We start from the raw sequence: 19,108 nt of genomic DNA, 5'->3' as shown, positions 1-19,108 counted from the left end.
GATGTAAACGCGAGAGAAAAATCCATTTCAAGTATTCCACGTATCGAGAGCTAAATTCTGTCTCTTCTCTATTTGTGATCGGACTAAATCTTAGAAGATAATTTTAACAACAATAGGAACAATAAATTAACGCAATGCAACGGTCGAACATGATTAAGAACTAACAGATAATACTTAGAATTTTTATTTAAACATTTATCAGAAGTATAAAGATATAAAACGGATGAAAAAAAGAAGCGCAAATTAAACGTAAATAATCATTCTAAGAAATTAAAATGAAGAGTAAAACATTATAAAAAAAAAAAAAAAGTGTGAAAAAAATATAATAACGAGAGAAAATTGGATTCTCTTAGGTACCTCGAAGTCGTTTCGTTTGTTATCTACTGCTCATTTTTGTGTAGTATCTCACTTGTATATTGTCATTATTATAAATTTAGTCGTTGAATGAAACATTCGTATGAAACAGTCTTTTGATACAGCTACAATACAATATGAATTGCAAATATAAGCCGTGCCGAAGATGATGCGTATGTGTATGTCCGAAATAAATGAACGATGAAATGATGATTCGTTCAAACGTTGATCTTTTTCCGCTGAAAAGACCGTCTGAAGAGCGTGGAAGATCCTTTTGATTCGATGAAAAAAATTAAAATAATTAAAATAATCAATATTAGGTCTCATACTGAAAATCTCTCTTTCAGAAAAGTGTTTTCCACATCCTGAGAAAAAAAAAAATAGATGTACAAGCGTTATATCGATTTAGATAACGGTTAGTTAAATAACATATACAATATTTCAACAGCTATTAGTGATGAGTATTAATCTTTTGGTGGAAAGGTTAAAACTCCGTTTGGAATTGTAGAACTTTATTCCATGAAAACACTTTATGGAAAGATAGAGTGAAGAAAGAAAAGAGAAAGAATGCGCATATGTACGAGTGGATGTGTATATATCGATGCATATATGAGATGAATATAATGAATAAAAATCAAAGGGGGAAGAAAATAGTTTGAAAGGGAAAGAATTAAAAAACATTGGATAGTATGGAATAGAAGACCTAAAGAACATATTTCGATGGTGTTATTAGCTAGGCGCCAATTATTGTCATTCCTTCTCTTACATCGATACTCTAAAATTGTATAAACAGAACGTAGCGCATAAAAAAAAAAAAAAGAAATCGATTATATATATACTCATAAAACTTTTAATATAACAAATTATCGCATTGATTAAGCATGTCAAATCGTCAGCTACGTTTGTCATTCAGTAATCTTGCGCTTTGTTTTTTCTATGAATCGGAGCATAACAATCTATTTCTTGTTAGCCCAATTGAAATATCAGAAAAAACTGCTACAAAAGAAAAAAAAATCAACAAAAAACACAATGTTATTATAAACGATTAATTAATAAAAAACGAATCTTGTTTGTTGTTACTTTTTGTTTTTTTTCATCTCATCCTTTTCAAGAAGTTCCATTAGATAATAAAAATATTTGCACATATCGTAAATTAAAACATATTTAATTAAAATATATAGAGAATAAAGAAAAAATTATCAAATTACAAAATAAGTTCACGTTTATTAGATGAGAGAAGTATTTTATTTAATGTGAACTATGATAGCAGAATGAATATACATGTATATAATTTAATTAAGTAATATATACTTAGATTAAGAGTATTACACAAACTAACATAATATAAAGAGAATAATTATGATTTATGTATCCTCCTCCCAGACAGTTTCAGTCAAGATTGCAATGTTGTCTAATCCTCTCATCGGCGCATATTCCAAAGTCCACATTAAATTAGTAAAAACAACTAAAATCAATATCAATATGATGAATATAAAATCAATGACCAATTCTTAATTCATTCTACTAATGTATTTAATAAATAATTTATTTAATAAATAATTTATTTAATAATAGATTATTTATTAAATATTTATGTATGCAATTAATTTTTCAACTTACGCATTTCGCCTTGATGCAAATCTGCTACTAATTCAGGACAAGAACTATTACAAGGATTTATAGGAGTCAAGCGAAGTTGTGTAGCTCCTCGTAATTGAGCTAGAGCTATAAGACCTGAATCTAATTCAACCTTTTTATAACTCGGACTATTATAATCCGAAGACATAAGAACCCAATTAAAATGCGCTGGTGAGACAGTACTTGAAAGGAAATATGGACGTTGGTAATACTTTCTCAATACTTTCACCGCATTGATATCGCAATTTTGCCAATGGACGAACCATTTAGCTACTTCAGGTGAATGTACTCGACGCAAAAATGCTGCCAAGTCAGATGAACCAGTTCTCAAATTTGAAGTCAAAGCACATGGTACTGTTTCCATTAAGCGTTCATTTTCTAAATAAAGCTGTTAACATAAGTAAAATATATATATAAACAAAATATACAAATAAATTTCAAATAAATAAATAAATTTGTTAAATATATATAAAAATTTTTTTGAAATATGCATTTACTTTATTAAATAACACATAATAAATACAATTGTTCTGTAATAATAATTATACTTACATGAGTAATATTATCAAACCAAAAATAATCTGTATTCATAACTGCCCAAGAATCCATTGCATCTGTAATAATTGCAGGTGCATCCCTGCTCAGATAATTATCAACAAGATTTCGATATCTTACATCTGATAAACGATCAATAGTTTCCAAAGCTTCGCAAGTCTATAAATAATAATTTCTGATTATCTTAGTAATTTATTTTTAAAAATACTTTCAATTAATATTAATAATCATACCACACAATCTTCTTCAGTTATCATATAATCATTATAAAAAGGATTATTAATCATACAATTTTCATAGTATAAAGGTTGCCAATTCCAAATTGGTAGAACTTTGATAAGTAAAAGACGACTAATTGCAGTAAAATGAGTTCCAACAAAATCAAGTTGAGCTGCTAAACATGCTAAAGTACCAAGAACAATTAATACAAGTGTTCCCCTAATAACAAGTTGTAACCAAGAGCGCCGCATTGCAGCTACTAATGGTTGACAAATAATATCCATTTCTTCTTCTGTGAAGCCAGCTTGTTGACAATATCTATTAATTAATTACATAAAATACAATCATTATCATATATCATATATTATAAAAATTATATATTAAAATAATTAATATAATAATATCATATTAAAGATATTTTTCATATATAATACATATAAAAAATGATTTTATTATATTAAAAAAAAATAATAAAGGAATTTTAAATAATGAATACGTACCAATAATAAAAAATATAATATTGTACATATCAAATAATTTTTATTTAAAAAAAAATTAGTACAATATTAAGCAAAATTAAAATTATATACATTTAAAAAAATATAACAAGATAAAAAATTTTTTAAAATTTTACTTGTAAAACGCATTCAATTCATCATCTATCAATCGTAGCTTTTCCGAATGTGACATTTCTTGTTGATCTTTTACATAATTTTTACGCAATTGTTTAATACATTTACTATTCGACATCTTTACTTTTAATTCAATATAAATTTCTTTATATTATTTGTTATATTCCAAATTCACTGTCTGAAATTGGAGAAATGAACTAGTTATATCGAACAGAAATACAGTCTGTACATGCGCACATTTTCATATTATCCATGCGAACATATTGATTGTTTATTATCATTATTAAAAATACCGCGGGAAAATATGGCTAAGTTTTAACTGTTTCATATAATTATACATAAAAAATATATTTTTCATAGGTAAAAGAAATGAAAAATTATTAATTATTTAAAATAAAAATTAAATATTAAAAATATAATAAATAATTAAAAAATATATTACAAAAAAAAATCTTAAAAATTGTACATAAAATGAAAAGAAAAAACTAATTTAAAAATCTATATCTTTTTTTTTCTATAATATATCTTTTTTTTATTAATCAAATTGCTTTATAAGTTTAATGTAAATATTTCAAATAATATAATTAAAATATGATTATATTTATTCATATTATACATCAAAGAAATTTTAATAAAAAATTAATAATACCATTATTTTAATTCTTATGAATTTTATTTAAAAAAAAATATATATATATTTTATATGTATAATTTATATATATAGCCATCTATATATAAATACATGTACATATATATATACATATATGTCTAAAATTATTGATACATAATATATATATTAATTTTAATAAATTAAAATAAGTTTAATAAATTTTACTTGAAAAAAAATATATATATATTTTATATGTATAATTTATATATATAGCCATCTATAAATACATATACATATATATATATATATGTCTAAAGCTATTGATACATAATAATATTGTTGTAACTTGTGCTATATTATTTAAAGTATTGAAATATTAATTTTAATAATTTGTTATTTATATAAACAAATTTATCAATAACAATGTACAAAATAAGGTTATTTGGTAAGTATTTATTTAAAATATACTATTATATGTATTTGTATTATATAAAAATTTCATAATTTTTATTTTTTAAACCAGTTGCACGAAATAAAACTACAATTTATAATAATATTATTCGAAATATTGTTACTCTTTCCATGTTACCAGAGACTCATCAGATGTTACACAAAACATGCAAGTAGTTATCATTATATTTATAATATTTTTATTTTTTTTTTCAATGTAAATCATAATACAATGCAATGTATATCATATAATAAATATTATTATAGAGATTTTGCAGAAGGAGAACTAAAACCTTTAGCAACAGAAATTGACAAAAAACATCTTTATCCAGAAAAACAAGTTAAAAAAATGGGAGAATTAGGTTTAATGAGTATAGCAATTCCTGAAAATTTAGGTGGAACTGGATTAGATTATTTAGCTTATGCTATTGCATTAGAAGAAATATCTAGGGGTTGTGCCAGTACAGGTCTCATAATGAGTGTACATAATTCTCTTTATTTAGGACCTATACAAAAATTTGGCGATAAAGATCAGATAAAAAAATATATTACCCCTTTTACAACTGGTACTAAGATTGGATGTTTTGCCCTTAGTGAACCAGGCAATGGTAGTGATGCAGGTGCTGCTTCTACTATTGCTAAATTAAATGGATCTAATTATTTAATTAATGGTACTAAATCATGGATAACAAATGCTTATGAATCAGATGCAATTATTCTATTTGCTACAACAGACAAATCTAAAAAGCATAAAGGTATAAGTGCATTTATAGTTGATAAAACTACAGAAGGTCTTTTTGTTGGTAAAAAAGAAGATAAGTTAGGTATTTGTGGTAGCAGTACCTGTTCATTAATATTTGAAGACTGTAAATTACCAAAAGAAAATTTATTAGGAGAATCAGGAATGGGTTTTAAAATTGCAATGACGACTTTGGGTATGAAATGAATCCATGGTATCTATATAAATGTAGCATCTGAAAAAATAATAATCACAATATATAATTTCTAGATGCTGGTAGAATAGGCATAGCTGCTCAAGCTTTAGGCATAGCTCAAGCATCTCTTGACTGTGCAATCGAATATGCGGCAAAACGACAAGCATTTGGTAGTTCTATTATTAAATTACAAACAATTCAACAAAAAATTGCTGACATGTCATTGAGATTAGAAAGTTCAAGATTATTAACATGGCGAGCAGCTGCGCTTAAAGATAATAATAAATCATATACAAAGGTGCGATGAAAAAAATAATTAAATTCAAACATAATCTAATAATTTTTTTTTTTGTTAGGAAGCTGCTATGGCAAAACTATCATCATCTGAAACATCTACTTTTTGTGCGCATCAATGCATGCAAATTTTAGGTGGTATGGGTTACGTTAGTGATATGCCAGCAGAACGTTATTATAGAGATGCACGCATTACTGAAATTTATGAAGGTACATCAGAGATACAAAGATTAGTTATAGCTGCAAATGTTATCAAAGAATACAATCTTAATTGAAATATTTAGATGCGACATATATTTTTCTACTAAAGTTCTTCATATGCGAATAAAATATTTTTTATATATTTTATTAATTTTATATATATATATTTTTATCTTTTACGAAAAAAGGCTAATAAATTTTATATATCATTATAATTATGTAGTTTTTTTTTGTGATAAAATAATTTTAATGTCATAAAATAAATGTAAATATATATGTAAATATGCAAAACTTACATATTTAAATATGCAAAAACATATACCAATATCTCATTATTAATTCTATAGCAATATTATAGGAATTTTTATTTATAATTTCTCTATACTCGCTCATTATGGAATGATGACAAATATATTATTTGTTAAAGTAATAAATAGGAATGATAGACACTATCTATAATGAGATTTTATTTTAAAATCTCTATTAATTATATAAGTAATTTGATAAGATCGCATATCATACTTAAATGCTAAAATTCACAACTGAGTAGCATAAATTCTGATTCTCCCTGTATTAAGATCCCAAAAAATTACAGTTTTATCTAAATTGTATTTCTATAACTATCTTAAATTCTACACTATAGATCCCAGTACAACAGATAACAGTATACATATAATTTGTGCAAACGACAATTATGATTTTCTTCAATTATATTTTTATCGAATTCTTTCTTTGTTTTATTTAAGCGAAGATATTAAATATGACATTTAAATTTGTTGGATAGAGATCTATTGGAATATGTAATATGTAATAGAATATGTAATATGTAAAGAAATATGTAAGTGAATATAATATTTCATTTTGAATTCCACTGGATGCTTCTTTTCTTATATACAATAGTGCATTTGCCGTTGTAATTTTTACATTAAAATAGTTTTTTCTTTTTTCATATGTATATATATATATATATATATGTGTGTATAATTTAATCATCTTATAAAATTATTTTCATATTTTTCACAAACAATATAGTAAATATAATAATATAGTGCCAATATAGTAATCAAAGATTTAATTGAAGTTTAGCAAATTGGTCCAAATTGATGTACATATTTTTTTTAATTTTTTTATTAAAAAGAAACATAAAAAAGGATTTCTATAGTTTAATCATTATTTTTTTAATTATTTTATTTGTAATATTGAATATTAGTAAGAGAATAAATTATGACAAAATCAATTTTTTTTTTTGAAACTGTTAAAATAATTTTGTTTAATTCTTCTGATTATTATACAGAGTATAATTGGATTTAAAAACTTTCAGGCCATACTGCACAAACTTATTAAAATCATTATTATATAAATATAGTGATATTTTTGGTTTCAAATCATAATATAATAAATTTAAAATAATAAATTGTGAATTATTATTTCGCAATTTTTGTGTCTAATTTCATCATTTATATTATATAGCAAGCATTCCGAACGACTTATTTATAAATTTTAATATTGAACTACTATGGTGTTAAATAACATTAAATATTTTTCCATCTAAATTGATTTTTATCGAACTCTGTACTCTTTTTTTGAATATTTTATACATTGTATATAAGTTGAACTGATCTGTATCAGTTCTCTCTTATTATTTGCTATATTATAATCTTTGACAATAGATACATTTATCTAAAACGCTTGTAAATGTAAATAAATTAAAATCATAAGTAATTATAATAGACACTGAATCTAAACACTTAAATTCTGGAAATTGTCCCGATCCTGCAGGATCGCCTATGACAAAACATATGTGTATTTCTATAGGTATGCGTATGTATCTGAGACATATAAGGAAATTGATTTAACCATCCATAATAGAAGCTATCAAAGCTTCAATCATCAGCTCGCATACCTCTTACTTCTCCTTGATCTCTTTGCTGAAAAATTCAAATATCTTTTGTAATTAATTAAAAATTGAAATATAATTAATATATAATTATTATAATATAATTTTTAATATATTATAAATTTATAAAATTATTTACCCTATCTAATTCTTCTTTCGTACTCTCTTCAATTGCTCTAATATCTTCCATAGTTAAACCATACCAACGATCAATCCAACAAAACACTTGCCTATGAAAGTTAGTAAAAAGACGCCTTTCTGCTTTTTGTATAAAACTTTCAACGCGATTTTGTAGACCAAACCATTTAAATTCACAAGTAACTAGTTTATAGCATGTCATTACAGGTTGGACATTATTTTTCCAATCTTTACCAATAAGAGGACCTCGACCTGTTTTCACAGATTTAAATTTAGTTGGATCTTCATCCTCCTTATAATCAGCATTTGCAATTGGATCATTCGCAATATCTATATGTATTACTTCTCTTATTTTTAATTTATCAGGAGGTAATTCATGGACCTATTAGTTAATAAATAATATTAATATATATAAAAAAAAAACTAAATATTTTTATAAATCTTTATACATACATTATGTTGATTTCCAACATCATCAATGTGAAATGATTCAATCATAATTACAAAATTTTCTTTCATATATCCAGGATTCTGCACAAAAAAACAAAAACATATTAAACTACAAATTAAAAATTTCATAAAAAATTTTTATAAACAAATTGTACTTACAGTAATAACTGTTTTACAATAAGGGTAAGCATTCCAAGCTTCTTCATGAATTTCCAAGGAATTCTTTGGCAGCATAATACGAATAAAAGCAGGCACTTTACTAGCTAAATGATAAATCTTGTATGTATATTGACCTGAAGAATATTTTCCACCAAGCAAAGGATAATCTGTGAATGGCTCATTTTTTAACACTTGTATTCCCTCTCCTCCTCCAGTATTATTTTTGCTAGCTTCTGCTACAGAATATAGCTGAGCCACTTGATACTGCCACGAAATAAATTATATTTTATAATATATAAATTATATACAGAATATAAGATAAAGCAATATAAAATTTATTTTAATAAATAAAATCTATAAAATGAAAAATATCTAATCACATAAATATAAACATCATTTTTTCTTTTATAAGAAAATTTTAATATCAATAATAATTTATTTATTATATTATTATAAAATATATAAAATATTATTTTTGTAACTTTAAATAATTTATTTTTTCATAAGAAAAAATATTAATAAAAAAAAATTAGCAATAAATCTAAAAATGTGCAAATTAAATTAAGCAAAATATGAAGAAAATATATATTTAATTATGCATTCTAAAAGAAAAACATTTATTATATTCTAACTGAATAATCTAACTGAATAAATCTAACAATAAAATAAGCATGATAAGACAAGATTTATCAGATATATTAAATTAAAAATTCAAAACATTCAAAATAATTACATGCTTCTAAATAATAATAAACTATAATTAAATGATTTGCAATTTCTGATAATTGCATAGATGTAGAAGTAATTTAAGTTTTTATTTCTATTCAATTGCAATAATATATTTCAAAATGGGTCACTATAATGAGATCTTATTATTCATTAAATACATACCTCTTTCACATTAAGAGGCAAAGTGACACGGCTGTAACAGAAATTAATAAATTATATTTCAATTACTAAATAAAAAATAATCATATATTTATAAGCAACGACCTTGAATATACTTTAATATGAACTTAAGTATCACACTCCAGGTATCGAAAATTAAACGATAGATAACGTATGATGAATAAATTTCTTTTGAAAACAATACTTATCAGTTAAAATAAAATTGTTCACCGCATGTAAAATGTTATCCGTATGGATGACAAGGGATGAAAGTACATCCCTCTTTACCCCTCCAATCCCACCCGCCGTTAAAGATTAGTAACCATATCCCAAGAATTACTTTTAAATGTTCGATCAGTTCTTGTTCATCACGCTATATTAAACTAATAATAAAAAATTTCGCAAGAACTTACAATTCTTTGATGAGCATTTTAACAAGCAGAGCACATGGGCTGCAATAATTCAGTGCGGCCACACAGAACCACCCTTGCTTTAGCAAATTCACTCGTGTTATCTCTCAACCCGCAGTCATACGCATACAACGGCGTCGACTTCTCAACGGACTGCCACACACTTGAATCACTGAGTGCCACACTGCACAGCCACTAAAAAGCACACTTACTTGCGCACACATGTGCATCGAATTTCCCCACTCTTACTTCACAGACACTTTGCAAAATGACGTCATGCTTACATGTATCTCAATTCGCATGCGCATTTATTATCTATCAAGTTTACAATAATTTAGTCTGGGGATTTCATATAAAATTTATAAAAAAAATATTAAGTAATTATAAGAAATATCATTGCTAATTTATTATATTCTATTATGAATTTATATTACAATTTTTATTTGATTTAATATATTAAATAAATTTATCGAATATGAATGAAATTTGAAGTCTGAATGAAATATTAAAAAATTCACTATGATTTTCATGAAAATTGAAAATAAAGACATAAAACATATAAAAATATAAAACATATAAAAGAGATAGAGATCTTATTTAATATACAATTTCATTAATAATTTTAATTAACAATTTATAATTTATATGTTCAATAAATTATATAATACAAATAATTATATATAATTATTATATATATATGTAAAACAATGTATTATAAATTTTAATACTGTGAAGAATAATATATAATTTTTAACAAAAAAAATTTCAAAACAATAAAAAATTATTTTTTTAAATATTATTTATTGAATAAAGTATAAAAAAAATACAATGAGAAAAATGTTTTAATAAATATTATATAATTTTATAAGTAGATATATTTTTTTAAACATTAAAAAAAAGTTCTTTTGATTGGTTGCTTTTTATCTTAATATTAAGAGAAATTTAAAAAAAATTTTTAAAATGATAAATAACTGTAAAAGTTTTTATTTACAATGTATTTCATGTACAAAAAAGCTATTCATTTATACAATATTGATAATTTTATAATACAGAATATATGATACATAACTTAAAAATTCCTAAGTTTCATATTTATAACTACATAAAGAAATTATCCTGTATTAATTTTTCATAATAATATTATATTGCTTATATGACAAAATTTTGAAATAAAAATAAATATTATGTATTTGTAATAAATATTGATTTATAACAATATTTGGTTATAAAATTTATACTATGAATAGATATATCATGCAACATTTGTTAGTTCATTTTAGAATCGACTGTAATCGACGAGTCGATTGATCGATATGGTTTAGTGTGTGTGACGAAATATACTTAGATGACAGCGCGTATACTGACGCGCCTAAGAATATTTCGTTCAGAATAAATGAAAAGGTGAGCAAGTAGTTCGAAAGTACGAAGAAAAATTCAGTAACATGTTCATATATTTTTTCATGAAGTGGAATTTTTGGTGGACTACTATAATTATAAATCAAATTTCGTTAATACATGTTATATAGAAGATAAGTACATCAAATGTATGGTAGCTTGTGAATGCACAGAAGACAAGACGCGTGGGAAGATTAAAAAAATTGAATCTTAAACATAGACAAATAAATTTGAAAAAGAAAAAGACTGAAAGTGAGCATTTCATAATATAAATCAGAATGGACGAATGTATGCTAAATGATTTGTTAGAATGCTCGGTGTGTCTCGAACGATTAGATACATCGAGCAAAGTACTTCCTTGTCAGCATACCTTTTGCAAGAAATGTTTAGAAGAGATAGTTAATACTCATCATGAGTTGCGCTGCCCTGAATGTCGCATTTTAGTTGATGTTAAAGTGGATGATTTACCTCCTAATGTATTACTAATGCGTATTTTAGAAGGAATGCGTAATGCAACTCCTAAATCTACAAAATCTATAATTAAAAATAATCCAGGATCTCAAAGACTCTTTGGTGGCCATCAAATTACTTCAGCTCCCATTGTAACTAATAATCCTACTCCTACTACATTCACAAATGAACCAATTCGGCATGGTAATGCAACAGCGAAACAAGTTCACTTACACAATCAAACATATGGCAGAGCAATCTACGATTATGTATCAAAAGTTCCAGGGTAATTTTATATCCTTTTAAAAAACTTGCATTATATATATATTTTATGAACTATTTTAAATTTCAGAGATTTGTCTTTTAAAAAAGGTGACATTGTCATTTTACGTAAGAAAATCGATAATAATTGGTGTTTTGGAGAAAGTGCTAATAGTCATGGAGTTTTTCCTTTGTCTTATATCCAAGTGTGTATTAAAACATTTTATTGTTTTAATATGTTAATAATGTAATATAAAAGTATTTAATAAATTTATATGTACAGATAATGACACCATTGACTCCAGATGTTCCTCAGTGCAAAGCTTTATACGATTTTAGAATGACCAATGATGATGAAGATGGTTGTCTTACATTCAATAAGGTATATATAGACATATAGATATAATGTTTTTTATTTATTTATTTGATTTGATATTGCATTCTTTTTAAAAATAATTTTATAGGGAGAAATTATTAGTGTTATTAGAAGAGTTGATGAAAATTGGGCAGAAGGAAAACTGTTGGATAGAATTGGTATCTTTCCATTAGCTTTTGTGGAATTGAATAGTGTGGCAAGAGCTTTAATGAAACTTTCAACAAAGTAATTTTTATAATTTACTATTAATATTAGTATATAACATTAATATTTATAATTATGTTTTAATTAATTATATTTTTTTAATTGTAATTAATTATAATTAATATTTTCTTCAAAAAGCACACAACCAGGTCCATCAAGAGTAGCACCTCCTACTCCCACTAATGAAGAGACTACACCTTTAATACCAACTGATCATTCGCGTAATTTACAAACAAATCAATCACGACCACAACTTATGCAGGTATTACAATTTATTATATGTAAAATATATTATTTCTTTAATATTTGAAATGTAAAATATATTAACATTTAATATTTTTTCAATAGAATACAATTTTACCAGTTTCTGATTCAATTTCAAATGTATCATCAGGAGGTAGTTCTTCAACTACTACTCCAAATACTCCTAATAGTTCAACTACATCTAGCAGTTCTAGTACTGCTCCAAGTAGTCCTAGTAGTCCAGCAACATCTCCTCCTGCAGTTGGAAATAGACAGAATGTTAAGCGTCACAGTTTCACTGCTGTTAATACTGGTCATCAAGCTCATCCACATCATAGACATAGTGCAGAAATACTTAGTCCCCCAGTAGATAATGCTGTTGGTAACAGTAATGATTCATTTTCTTCGTTACAGGTGAATAATATTTTGCCATATTAATGTGATAAAAAATTTTCTTATTATGTTAATTTCTTATAATTTTTTATTATATAATTATCTTATTAAATTTTATATTAATACTATAATCAAAAAATATTAATTTTTTTTTTTCATTTATTAGACAACTACCAGCACTGCAGATCACAATCTTCGTCACAGGCGAAGCGGTAGTAGTGATCTTGCTCTAGCACAATCATCACAAACTTTGTCTGCTACAAATGCTCATTTGCCAGCTGCATATATAGCTCTGTATCCATATAAGCCTCAAAAAGCAGATGAACTTGAATTAAGAAAAGGAGGCATTTATATGGTAACAGAACGTTGTCAAGATGGATGGTTTAAAGGAACTTCTAATCGTACACAAAAATGTGGAGTTTTTCCAGGAAATTATGTTGCACCTGCTAAGTATATGAATATATACTTATATTAAAAATTTATAATGTAATTTCTTGATTTTAAATAATTTTGTTTTCATAGATGTCAGCGTAGTTTGTGTCGAGGATCACCAAATACAGGGCAGCATCAAATCTTTCCATCTTCAACAAGTCAAAATAATACTGAGTCACGAATAACTGCAACTTATTCTAAAAATAAAGGATCTTCTCAATCTTATAATCCACGCACATTATTACCACCAGAATTACCACCACGTGCTATTAGTCCATCTTTTATGGTATCATCATCTTGGCATGGTCAAAGTCAAATGCAAAATCAAGAAAGTAGTCCTCCACGATACAAAGAACAAAATTCAGCAAATCCTCTTGGACGTAGTCACAGTGCTGTCATGTCACCAAATATTTGTATGTAATATAATTTTATCGTATGTAATAATTTTATAAAATACATTATATTAAAATGTATATAAGAAATTTAAAATTTTTTATTTTAGCTTCTCCTGGAAAACAGGTAACTTTACCTCAATCATTAATGCCTACAACCACAGTTACTGGTATCAACAATAGTGGCACTATTGTTACTGGTGCTGGTTCTTCCATCATAAACGAAATGAATAAAAATCCAAATAGTATTTTACATGCTGTAGCTTCTCCTTCTTCCACTGCAGTAGTTTCTGTATCTAAAAATAGTGAAAAGGTATATAAATCTAAGTAATATTAATTGTTTGTTATATGAATATATATATATATATTTTTTAATTATAGCAGAAAGAAAAAAAAGATAAATGTGTCTCTTTGATGCGACGATTAACGAATATCAAGAAATCAAAATCACCACCTCCTACTACTTATTCAATGGATAATCCTGTTTTTGAAGATGGCAATTCCATTAATCCAGTACATGTTCGGTAAGTTATTTTCTATATTATTTGCAATAACAATGGCTTATAGCCATAATTAACATAATTAACATATCATTAAAGATTTTAAAAAAATAAATAAAATTTGCATGTTTATAATACATATAGTATATTTAATACATTTTATTAATAGTCTGCATGTAAATGTATTACTATCCGATATTATTTTATGTTATAATATAAAATTTATACAATTATATATGTATTTTTATGATATGTTAAATAATTATTGAAATTTTTGCATGATTTTAATGTTTACATGTATATAGAAAAAACAGTTAATTTTTATATATGCAAAATAAGTTTTTGATCTGTTTTCCATTATTTTTTTATTTTTATTTTTTAACACTATATGATTTGCATGTGTTGAATTATTTGTCTAATTCTACACGGGGGGTTGGGCGGATATATTTAAAATTAGATCGGGATCTTGCCCAAGTCAGTTGCTACAGGTGGGAGCTACACAGGAATTAAATGCTTCAAACAACTACCATCGTTTGTGTCCAGGCTCTGTGCAAGGACATGTCACATCTTCACAAAGACTTAAATACAAGGAGAGACCATCTTTACCGGTCTCAATTCTTCAAAGGTTAGTTATTAAAATTATATATGTTTGACAAATAAAATTATTTAAAAATTAGTATTTATTGTAAAAGGTATTTATCTTAATATATTTGCCCAGCTCATATATAAAATGAAAATTGTATTTAGTCTTTTATAATACTTTATATGTAATAGTTGTGTGATGCATATATATTTAACTATATTAACATTTACAATAAATGATGCAATATATAGGTAAGTGTTTTAATAAATATTGCAAAAATTAAGAATAGTATATTATAAATGCTTGATTAATGACATTAAAATTTTTATATTTTTTATCTATTTTTTAATTGTGTTTTATAATTTTTATTGTTTTTTTTTATTTCAAATACTTTCAAGAGTTTGCTTGTTGATTAAGTATGTGTATATTTAATGTATAATAACTGTATAAATTTAACAAATACTATTAATATAAGAAATATAATATTATATAATATTCTTTTTAAAATTTTAATAAATCAATTTTATTTTCATATTTCTTATTAACATTCATAGATCTAATGAGTCGGGTGGAATGGTATGTACACCAATAGGAAATCATCATCGTAAAAGTAATTCATTAGATGCTGGTATGGGCAAACAAGTCAAACAACAACCTACTCGCGAACGGTAAAAAAAAAATTTTATCATTTAATCATTTTATATTTTATTTTTGTTTTAATTATTTATTTTTCTTATGTTTTTATTTAATTAATTAATATTTTTATATATTTATTATTTTTTATTTCAGAGAACGAGTATACAGATTTCGTTGCATTGTGCCATATCCACCTAATAGCGAATTTGAATTAGAACTTCGAGTAGGAGATATTATTTATGTGCATAAAAAACGTGATGATGGTTGGTATAAAGGTACTCAACCAAGAACTGGTCGTACTGGTCTTTTTCCAGCTAGTTTTGTTGAAGCTTTCTGAGATACAGCACAAAATCATTTCATATTAGAAACTTGTATATAATTTTGGACAAATCGAAGGTGAAATATTGCATACCACTTACTTTTCAAGTCTAATAATATAATTATTACTATAGGTAAGTGGTTTAAATTGTGAAATTATTCATAATGAGCAGTGCATTAAACACATATATGTACATTATAGTAGTAGTAAATTACATATTCTTGTCGTTATTACGACATAAGTAATTTTTTTAATTACGTAATAAATGAAATATAGTAAAATTATCTAAAATGATACTGCCATTAATGTTATATTCATAAAATATTATTAAAATCTAGTAAAGGAATAAAAGATTATATTACATTAATACTGCCATCTCATAAAAAAACTAGAGAAAAATATATTAATACTGTTTTTTAATAATATAAAATCATTTCATAATTCACAATATAATAATACAACTTTATTAAGTTATTTTATCTATAAAATTTTATATTTTACATATAAAATTTTTATTTATGCAGTAATTTTTTAAATTAAATATAATAATATTGCTGTGAAGTTTCTATATAATTAAATTATGTATATATTTTTTTTCAATTTTATATAAAAAATAGTTATTTAAATTTTTTTAAGAAAAATAATAGAGTCAGTCAGTCAGTCAGTCAGTTAGTCAGTCAATATCTCTCTCTCTCTCTCTCTCTCTCTCTCTCTCTCTCTCTCTCTCTCTCTCTCTCTCTCTCTCTCTCTCTCTCTCTCTCTCTCTCTCTCTCTCTCTCTCTCTCTCTCTCTCTCTCTCTCTCTCTCTCTCTCTCTCTCTCTCTCTCTCTCTCTCTCTCTCTCTCTCTCTCTCTCCACACACACACACACACGCACGCACGCACAAATATATACTCTTATTTTTAATTTCTTTGAATTATTGTTTTTAAAAAATTTGCATGATATTTTTTATAATGTTGTAAAAATTATATAAATTAAAAAAATTGTATCATTTTTAACTCAATATGGTCAGCTTTGATAAATATTTTCTTTTATAAATATATAAAATAATTCTTTTTAAAAAATATAACTTTTATAATATATATAAAAACATTTCATTTTAAAGGATATTTTAAATTAAATTATAATATACTTTTTTTTTATGAAAAGATTTAAGTTAGTTTCTTAATGTTCAATGACATAATGTTCATTTAAACATTATGTGATCTTGTTAAATAGATAATTATCAAAGACTGGCCTATATATCTAAAATTGTAAATATTTTAATTAAATAATTTTCTGAAAAAACTGAATTACATAAATACTTTTAATAAAATTAATTGTATATCTTTACTGTACAATTTGATGTATATGTTTTTTTATTTATGGAATCTTTACATGTCTATGCACAATTAAGAAATTATATTATTAACATCATATTTCACATAATATAATTATAAGAAATTATTAATTATGAGCTTTCTGAAGCTGAATAATAATATTTGATTATATTTGTTATATTGTCATAAAAGATCTTATGTATGATTTTTAGTTATACATAAGAAAAATTCATTGGCATTGTTATTCTTAAAATTTCAATTGTGTTAATTTCAAAAAATTTCAAATCTCACATAGAATAAGTCATATATTATTCTTTTATAAATTTTATTTATTTAATGTATTTTTGTCCATAATATTACAAAAAATTGTTTTATAAATTTTTATTACTTTTTAATATTATATTCGAAGTATAATTGATGGAAGCGATATTATGAGGTCATAAAGATATTTATTTTAAAATTATATTTTACAAGAATTAAAGAATGTAAGCAAAAAAAAAAAAAATCTAGCTTTGTTTATGATATTAATATAAAATTATCTTTTTATCAACATATTTTTAAAAACTTTTAGCATGAAATTTGGAAACAAATTCTAATATATAATATATAATATATATTTACAATCCAATATTCAAAATATTTAAAAGTCATATAAGGCTTTGTGCATCAATAAATGTTACTATGTACTTTTTGAATACATAATTAAAATCATGAGTTCATAACATCAATTCAATACAAATATTTTGATTATCAAATCAATAAGAAATTTTGAGAATAATATATCTTATCTTTAAGGAATAATATAATATATATAATTATATACTATATCTGTTCAGAGATATAACAAATAATAATCAATATAATGAAACAAAAACAAAAAATTCTGAATATGGAATATTACAATATATCATCACAGTATGTTAATATAGAATACTGTTTTTAAAGTGAAGTTATTTATGAACTATACATTTTATTTATAAATTCGCTATATTTCCTTAACAAATTACATGACCTCTTTATAACATTTCCTTCAAATATACATATGTGCATTACACATAATATACGTATATATAATATATAAATAAGATAGCAGAGGAAGAAATAATAAAAATATTTAATTTAGTAAAATTATAAAATATATAATATAAAATATAAATTCATTAAATTATTTTAATATAAGTTTATGAAATATTATACTTATTATTATTATATTTTATATATAGAACAATTTTTTCAAATGTGAAGAAAATTTTTTTATAAAAGTATTTCATATTTTTTATTTTTCTAATTTTCTTCCTCTGTTGATATAAAAATTATATCTTCATATTTAATAATATACACAATATAAAATGTATTTAAATGTAGGTGTTTTATATAATATAAGATTAAGTAACTTATTAGTAATTATAATATCGTAAAAAATAAATATTATACTTATTATTGCAAATAATTATACTTATTATTGCAAATCAATATTTTAAATATTGATATAAAAAACAGCAATAGTATACATATATGGTAATAATGTATGTCATAATGAAAACATTGAAATTTACAATTAATATGATTTTTATTTACTTTTATTTTACATTACATTCTGAAACAAGTAAATAAATATTTAGAATTGTAAATAAAATATAATTCATCAAAAAATTCAAATTTCATTTTTTATATCATAGAATTTATTTATAAAAAAAAATTAAGAACTAACATTTTTTAAAAAATTAATATCTTATATATATATTTAAGTAGTTTATATAATAGTTAAATTAATA

The 19,108-nt window shown here is 24.0% G+C and overlaps 4 protein-coding genes across 7 annotated transcripts; 2 read left to right on the top strand and 2 right to left on the bottom strand.

Moving 5' to 3' along the window:
- Positions 1-1,580: 1,580 nt before the first annotated feature.
- Positions 1,581-3,645, bottom strand: LOC409164. Of its 2 annotated transcripts, none has more exons than XM_006568813.3 (5): positions 3,401-3,645; positions 2,781-3,084; positions 2,545-2,706; positions 1,975-2,380; positions 1,581-1,819 (listed from the first exon to the last, which is right to left on the bottom strand). In XM_006568813.3, exons 1-5 carry the CDS (start codon positions 3,514-3,516, stop codon positions 1,719-1,721), a joined length of 1,089 nt encoding a protein of 362 aa, XP_006568876.1. In that variant the 5' UTR covers positions 3,517-3,645; the 3' UTR covers positions 1,581-1,718. The 2 variants fall into 2 exon arrangements, with proteins under 2 accessions (XP_006568876.1, XP_006568877.1); XM_006568814.3 differs by having other exon boundaries at positions 3,267-3,643.
- Positions 3,646-4,318: 673 nt separating this feature from the next.
- LOC411697 (short-chain specific acyl-CoA dehydrogenase, mitochondrial) lies at positions 4,319-7,550 on the top strand. The gene is made up of 5 exons (XM_623167.6): positions 4,319-4,453; positions 4,532-4,631; positions 4,726-5,393; positions 5,468-5,691; positions 5,750-7,550. Exons 1-5 carry the CDS (start codon positions 4,432-4,434, stop codon positions 5,960-5,962), a joined length of 1,227 nt encoding a protein of 408 aa, XP_623170.1. The 5' UTR covers positions 4,319-4,431; the 3' UTR covers positions 5,963-7,550.
- On the bottom strand, positions 6,338-10,072 carry LOC552183 (phosphatidylinositol transfer protein alpha isoform). Its single transcript, XM_624561.6, has 6 exons — positions 9,834-10,072; positions 9,424-9,454; positions 8,533-8,796; positions 8,377-8,454; positions 7,925-8,305; positions 6,338-7,816 (listed from the first exon to the last, which is right to left on the bottom strand). Exons 1-6 carry the CDS (start codon positions 9,848-9,850, stop codon positions 7,772-7,774), a joined length of 816 nt encoding a protein of 271 aa, XP_624564.1. The 5' UTR covers positions 9,851-10,072; the 3' UTR covers positions 6,338-7,771.
- A 1,065-nt stretch (positions 10,073-11,137) lies between these two features.
- Positions 11,138-16,368, top strand: LOC412175 (E3 ubiquitin-protein ligase SH3RF3). Of its 3 annotated transcripts, none has more exons than XM_006568816.3 (13): positions 11,138-11,961; positions 12,028-12,142; positions 12,220-12,318; positions 12,401-12,537; positions 12,655-12,778; positions 12,865-13,173; positions 13,319-13,602; positions 13,675-13,997; positions 14,087-14,289; positions 14,361-14,500; positions 14,934-15,101; positions 15,614-15,727; positions 15,849-16,368. In XM_006568816.3, the coding sequence occupies exons 1-13, from the start codon at positions 11,504-11,506 to the stop codon at positions 16,030-16,032; spliced, it is 2,658 nt and encodes an 885-aa protein (XP_006568879.2). In that variant the 5' UTR covers positions 11,138-11,503; the 3' UTR covers positions 16,033-16,368. The 3 variants fall into 3 exon arrangements, with proteins under 3 accessions (XP_006568879.2, XP_006568880.2, XP_395638.3); XM_395638.7 differs by having other exon boundaries at positions 11,139-11,961; positions 14,358-14,500; XM_006568817.3 differs by lacking the exon at positions 14,934-15,101 and having other exon boundaries at positions 14,358-14,500.
- The last annotated feature ends 2,740 nt before the right edge of the window (positions 16,369-19,108 follow it).

The sequence above is a fragment of the Apis mellifera genome, linkage group LG2 (genome assembly GCF_003254395.2).
Source record: "Apis mellifera strain DH4 linkage group LG2, Amel_HAv3.1, whole genome shotgun sequence".
Classification (NCBI taxonomy): domain Eukaryota; kingdom Metazoa; phylum Arthropoda; class Insecta; order Hymenoptera; family Apidae; genus Apis; species Apis mellifera.
Note: the sequence above shows the minus strand (reverse complement) of the source record. Positions and strands in the feature narration are given on the sequence as shown.

Coding starts and splice junctions, on each gene's coding strand:
- LOC409164 (XM_006568813.3), bottom strand. CDS start 3,516: ATGTCGAATAGTAAATGTATTAAACAATTGCGTAAAAATTATGTAAAA. Junction 2,707..2,780: donor TAACTGAAGAAGATTGTGTG/GTATGATTATTA, acceptor TATTATTTATAG/ACTTGCGAAGCTTTGGAAAC. Junction 1,820..1,974: donor TTTGCATCAAGGCGAAATGC/GTAAGTTGAAAA, acceptor TATTGATTTTAG/TTGTTTTTACTAATTTAATG.
- LOC411697 (XM_623167.6), top strand. CDS start 4,432: ATGTACAAAATAAGGTTATTTG. Junction 4,454..4,531: donor GTACAAAATAAGGTTATTTG/GTAAGTATTTAT, acceptor TTTTTAAACCAG/TTGCACGAAATAAAACTACA. Junction 5,692..5,749: donor ATAATAAATCATATACAAAG/GTGCGATGAAAA, acceptor TTTTTTTGTTAG/GAAGCTGCTATGGCAAAACT.
- LOC552183 (XM_624561.6), bottom strand. Junction 8,797..9,423: donor TGCCTCTTAATGTGAAAGAG/GTATGTATTTAA, acceptor ATTTCGTGGCAG/TATCAAGTGGCTCAGCTATA. Junction 8,455..8,532: donor ATTGTAAAACAGTTATTACT/GTAAGTACAATT, acceptor TTTTTTGTGCAG/AATCCTGGATATATGAAAGA.
- LOC412175 (XM_395638.7), top strand. CDS start 11,504: ATGGACGAATGTATGCTAAATGATTTGTTAGAATGCTCGGTGTGTCTC. Junction 12,143..12,219: donor TTCCTTTGTCTTATATCCAA/GTGTGTATTAAA, acceptor TTATATGTACAG/ATAATGACACCATTGACTCC. Junction 13,998..14,086: donor TGTCATGTCACCAAATATTT/GTATGTAATATA, acceptor TTTTTATTTTAG/CTTCTCCTGGAAAACAGGTA.